The sequence below is a fragment of the Entelurus aequoreus genome, linkage group LG17, assembly GCF_033978785.1.
Source record: "Entelurus aequoreus isolate RoL-2023_Sb linkage group LG17, RoL_Eaeq_v1.1, whole genome shotgun sequence".
Classification (NCBI taxonomy): domain Eukaryota; kingdom Metazoa; phylum Chordata; class Actinopteri; order Syngnathiformes; family Syngnathidae; genus Entelurus; species Entelurus aequoreus.
In genome coordinates, this window is record NC_084747.1 from 36,748,255 (window position 1) to 36,754,254 (window position 6,000).

The following is a 6,000-nucleotide window of genomic DNA, read 5'->3' on the forward strand; positions in this document are numbered from 1 at the left end:
AGTGTTAATATAATTCAAACAAACAATGCTTCAAACCCATAGTTACTCAAGGAAATGAAGTGTGTGTTTTGATGGATATAATTTTTTAGTACACTTCTACAGCGGTTAATTTGTGTCTTTATTACGAAAGCTTTTTTTGACACTGAATTTACGTGACTGAATTTTTTGCATTTTAAATTTTGTGGACAAATGTTGTTTTTTTACATCAAATTATGCTGACAATTTCATTGAAAAAAAATCAGTGTTTTAAAATTCAGTGTATAAAAATTCAGTGTAGAAGAAATCAGTGCTGAAAAATTCCGTGTTGAAAAATGTGCTGCTTTAAAAAGCAAGACTCAGTTGCGGTATATTAGGACTGAAGCAATCGATCCTGTCTCAGAAGCAGCCAATGAGGTGTCATATTTGAAGTCACATTGACTCGGGTCTTGCAAGACAGCATAAAAAGCAGTTAACTGTGCTACCTGGGCATAGACAACATAATTAACATTTCAATGCGGCCCACTGAATATTTTCAAACTATAGAAATTATTTAAATGGTTCGAATCTTCACTTTCGTGTGACATACGGTATCTAGGTGTCATGATATGCAGCTCAACTGACCGTGATACACAATATGGCCATTAGATAGTGCTGGATATTGATGGAGGGAGGAATAAATGTTTGAGCGTAAGCTTGTTGTTCACAAGACAAAGTTTGGTTATCAATAGATGAACAACACACTATGGTGACCATAGGAACAGTGGTATTATAACGAATAAGTGGATGGTTTTTATTATTTTTCGCCGTGTTTGTTGCATTTTTGTCGCTTTTGCTTGATTATAAAGGATGTCGATCAAGGAGGTGGTCTGCAGTAGAGGAGCAACGTTCATGTATTTTAAATATTCAGTGTTTTATTGTTCATAGTTAATATTGTTAATCCCACATTCTGTATGTGCATGTACATTCAAGTGTCTTTTTTAGTAAAAAGAGAGCAGACCATCTCAAAAACGGAATTAACTTTAGTTTTTTACTGAATTATATGACAGTCAGAATGTACATAAAAATATACAATGTGGGATTTACAATCTAAACTATGAACAATAAAAAAACGGATATTGAGAATTGGCGTTGCGCTCCTGCAGATCACCTCCTTGATTAACATCCTTTATAATCGAGCAAGAGCAACAGAGAAGCAACAAACATGGCTAAACAAACACAATGGTAAAAAACATCCACATATTCGATATAATTTCACTGTTCTGCAGAACTTTGCTGTAGAATTCTGCCTGCGTCAGACACTCGCTACGGCTTTTTAGCTCTGTAAACAAGCCCCGCCCACACTGTTTGTTCCCAGAGCTTTGTCACACAAAATTGTAGATTCTAACCATTGGAATAATTTTTATAGTTTAAAAAAAATATCCAGCGGGCCGCATTGAAGTGTTTATTGTGTTGTATTATTCCCAGGTAGCCCAGTTAACAGCCTTTTTATGCTGTTTTGCAAAACCCGTGACACGGGACTTCAAACTTGACATCTCATTGGCTGGATCTGGAACTGGATTGATTGCTTTTGTCTTAATTTACTGGAAGTGATTCTTGCATTTTGGAGCAGCACATTTTTCCACACTGAATTTTTATACACTGATTTTTTTTTACAATTCATTTTTATACACTGAATTTTAATACACTGAATTTATTTTAAATAAAATTGTTAGCATAATTTGATGTACAAAAATGAAGTTCGCAAAATTCGAACGCAAAAAATTCAGTTACATAAATTTAGTGTAAAAGAAAAAGCTTTCGTAATAAAGCCAAAACAATTAACCTCCATACACTTCGTACCTTAAGAAGGAGTTGTTGATACGGACTGGAAAAATTGTGTACGGGACTCTCAGGTTGTTACAAAAGAGAGCCAGAGAAAGGAGAGCGCTGTCCATGATGCTCTGACGCACGTACACGTAGACCAGCAGTGATCCCTGAATTACAAAACACAAGAATAATTACAATTCTTCACATGGTGGTTTAATCGTAGTTGCTGCAGAAGTATATGGATGAGTGAACGTTAGAGAGCTGGTAAATATTTTAGGGTCAAACAATAAATAAATGATAAATGGGTTATACTTGTATAGCGCTTTTCTACCTTCAAGGTACTCAAAGCGCTTTGACAGTATTTCCACATTCACCCATTCACACACACATTCACACACTGATGGCGGGAGCTGCCATGCAAGGCGCTAACCAGCAGCCATCAGGAGCAAGGGTGAAGTGTCTTGTCCAAGGACACAACGGACGTGACTAGGATGGTAGAAGGTGGGGATTGAACCCCAGTAACCAGCAACCCTCCAATTGCTGACACGGCCACTCTACCAACTTCGCCATGCCGTCCCGATAAATACAATAAAATGTTTTCACAATGACTTATTACTCTGCTTATTGTACTTTGATACATATATATATATATATACACACACACACACAATATATATATATATATATGACTCATTTTTGTACTGTCGTATGCATTGATGTGATCACTGTACGGTATAGGGCAGGGGTCGGCAACCCGCGGCTCCGGAGCCGCATGCGGCTCTTTGATCACTCTGATGCGGCTCAGCTGCATACTTGCTGACCCTCCCGATTTTTCCGGGAGACTTCCGAGTTTCAGTGCCTCTCCCGAAAATCTCCCCGCGGAACAACATTGAGGGTGTGCCGTGATGTCAGTGCCTTTAGCGTTAGATTTCACACTATCAGCGTGCCAGTTCAGTCACATGTTGTATACAGGCTGCAAGGCATACTTACTCAACAGCCATACAGTTCACACTGACGGTGTCCGTATAAAACAACTTTAACACTGTTACAAATGTGCGCCACACTGTGAACCCACACCAAACAAGAATGACAAACACATTTCTGGAGAACATCCGCACTGTGAGACAACATAAACACAACAGAACAAATACCCAGAATCCCATGCATCCCTAACTCTTCCGGGCTACATTATACACCCCCGCTACCACCAAACTGAGGTAATTAGTTACTATTGGAGCGACAAACTTTCTTATCATTGGCGCACGTCAAGTTTAAAATAGCATCTTGAATCTAAACATGAGCGTGAGGATGGCGCCGCTAGCATGAATGCTACATGAACAGCTAAACAGAAGACAACAAACGATGCTGGCGGCAGTTTACCCGCGTTAACCACACATAAGTTAAAACATGTCTTTTTATAAACGGACATCTCCCGCATGCAGTGTTGCCCACTTGGCTACTATGTCACAAAATCTGGCGACTTTTCAATCCTCTTGGCGACTTTTTTTTGTAAAAAAACTACTAGCGACATATCTAGTGACTTTTTCCAGTGTCATTGGAGATTTTTTTGTGTCTTGGAGACACTGACACGCAGCAGTACTGTCCTCAGCGAGCAGTGACGGGTGCGGCTCTGAGCCTCTCCCCCGTTCTAAAGCACTCACGGCAGTCAGTTCGAGCTGCTGCTGCGCCAGCAAAGTGGAGATCCTCACAGGGAAGGAAGTGCAGCGGTTCGCGCATGTGTAAATCATTGGCAGTTTTATGGTGAAGTGAAGTGTGAATTATATTTATATAGCGTTTTTCTCTAGTGACTCAAAGTGCTTTACATAGTGAAACCCAATATCCAAGTAACATTTAAACCAGTGTGGGTGGCACTGGGAGCAGGTGGGCAAAGTGTCTTGCCCAAGGACACAACGGCAGAGACCAGGATGGCGAAGGCGGAAATCGAACCTGGAACCCTCAAGTTGCTGGCACGGCCACTCTACCAACTGAGCTATGCCGCCCCCTGTTGGTGCCCCCATGGTGCGATCCATTTTGTATATCTGTACCTAGTTTGCTATATTATTGCAAATGTGCACTTAATTCTTACTATACTTAGTGTCACCAAGTTTGGAGCAAATCAAATGACTTGCAGTTCAGTAAAATATTTAAAAAACATTCCTGTATGACATTCTGACTATCAAAATGCATTTGTATCCAAATATTGGGGTATTTTCTTCAGCAAATCTTATTTATGCAAGCAACTAATAACCAGTGATTAACCATGTTTAAACACAGTTCAAAAAAGCGATTAACTTAAAAAAACAATCACTTGATAGCCATAATATATACACATATATAATATGGTATGCTATTTATTGTCAAGCACAAATACAACGGAATTTAATTTTCATCACAAACCCATTCAAGATTAGACAAACAAACATTGTACATTGAACAGAAAAGGAACAGCCACTTACAGCGCCCAGTAAAAGGTGGGGAAAAAGGTAGACGCTGGGGTAGGATGAGTGAAATAAAGTCGATTTCAGACTGGGCTCCTATTGAGAGGGCCAAGTCTGGAGTGAGAAAAAAACTCCATAGCAAAACACATATACATAATATCACATACAAATCGAGACTTGCAACGAGGGGCGAGGGCTGCCAGCTACTAGGGCCGCTGCTCTGTTTTCCGTCATACCACGTGGGGTGAATGTTGAAGGTGTGGAATGGCGGGTGGGGTATGTGTGTGTGTTTGTGGCGTGTCACTGTTCCACGACCTTGGTGCTTGCAAACGTGACAGCCCAGTGATAGCCCAGTCAGCCCAACAACAACAGGTGTATGTCCATGAGATACAGGGAAGTCCTCTGGGAGAGTCTATGACCTTGTCACTTCCCTTGCAGCCGAGGACAACAAACAAACAAAAAAACAATTTCTGGTCCTCAAATTAACCATATCTAACCACCAGAGCAGCCAACATCACCAAGATGGACAATATTGCAATTTTGCCGACAACATCGCAAAAGTCTGAGTGCCCACAGTCCTGCTCGCATCTTCCTTTTATTATCATTTTTTTTTTTTCCCTGTCCAGCTACTCAAGCAAATCATATTGTTGATGTAGATGCCCATATCGGCTGTATTACTTTAGAAAAGAGAAGTGCGGGATACTTATCTTGTTGCCTTAGTTGTATTTGACTTTATTAAATTGATTTAGATTATTATTTGGCGGGAGGGGATAGAAAGAGAAAAAAAGGAAGACAGAGGGGTAAATTGTGGGGACAAGAGGAGGATAAGACAGAGAGACAACAACAACAACAGAACACCATCAGCAAATAGGATATGTACAAATATGATAGTAAAAGTGAAAGCAGAGAAGCAGTTAGTGAAGTAAATATTAATAACACAGAAATGACAATGAACATTATTACACCACAAATGGATACAAAAACCAATAGCAATAGCACTATTGAAAATGAATAATAACAATAATTACCTCTATTATCAACAATACAATTGTTTCAAATGCAACAATACATATATGTAATGATAACTTGAAATACAAAATAACACATATGAATGGAGGGGAAGAAAGAGAAGCGAACTGTATTAACCTTGTAGATTGTTATAGTAACAATAGGTTAAGCTTTGTCAGTGTGCCGTGTGTTACCCAGTTTGCCCTTGGGGAACAATGTTAATATATGTTTGATGAAACGTGATTATAAGCATGAGTGTATGTATGCATATGTACTTGTATATGTACACTATGTGTATATGTGTTTGTACAGTGAATGTATATGTACAGTATATGTATATGTACAGTATGTGTAAATGTATGTTGTACAGTGAATGTGCGTGTGGATGTACAAACTTTGAGTGTGTAGGTATGTACTGCATTTGTGTATGTATGTGGGAGCGTAGGTACCTATGTGCGCGCGTATGTATGTATATATGTATGAATAATTATGTTTATGTGAGTATATATGTGTATTTTAATGTACAAAACCCAAAACCAGTGAAGTTGCCACGATAGACGCATCTGCTCGCATCTTCCAACCATTTGTGGAAGCTTTAGGGTACTCAGCAGATGTTTTGTTATCATAGTTCCGAATAGGTAGATGTCTTCAATGTCCTCGACTGAAATGGTCGCCAGGCATGTGGGATTCCTTTTCTCCTAAGAGTCCGTTGTGTGTCCAGCACCAACCGTTCCGTCAAAGACAGACAGGTTCCCCCAAATCTGAGAGC

At 39.5% G+C, this 6,000-nt stretch overlaps 1 protein-coding gene across 4 annotated transcripts in view; it reads right to left on the reverse strand.

The window, feature by feature from the left end:
- Positions 1-6,000, reverse strand: part of gpat2 (glycerol-3-phosphate acyltransferase 2, mitochondrial) — a 360,723-nt gene that overhangs the window by 81,607 nt on the left and 273,116 nt on the right. For all 4 annotated transcript variants that reach the window (XM_062025622.1, XM_062025621.1, XM_062025619.1 and 1 more), the window contains one exon: positions 1,819-1,952. In XM_062025622.1, the coding sequence (XP_061881606.1) occupies positions 1,819-1,952 (134 nt within the window). The remainder of the gene's footprint in view (positions 1-1,818; positions 1,953-6,000) is intronic.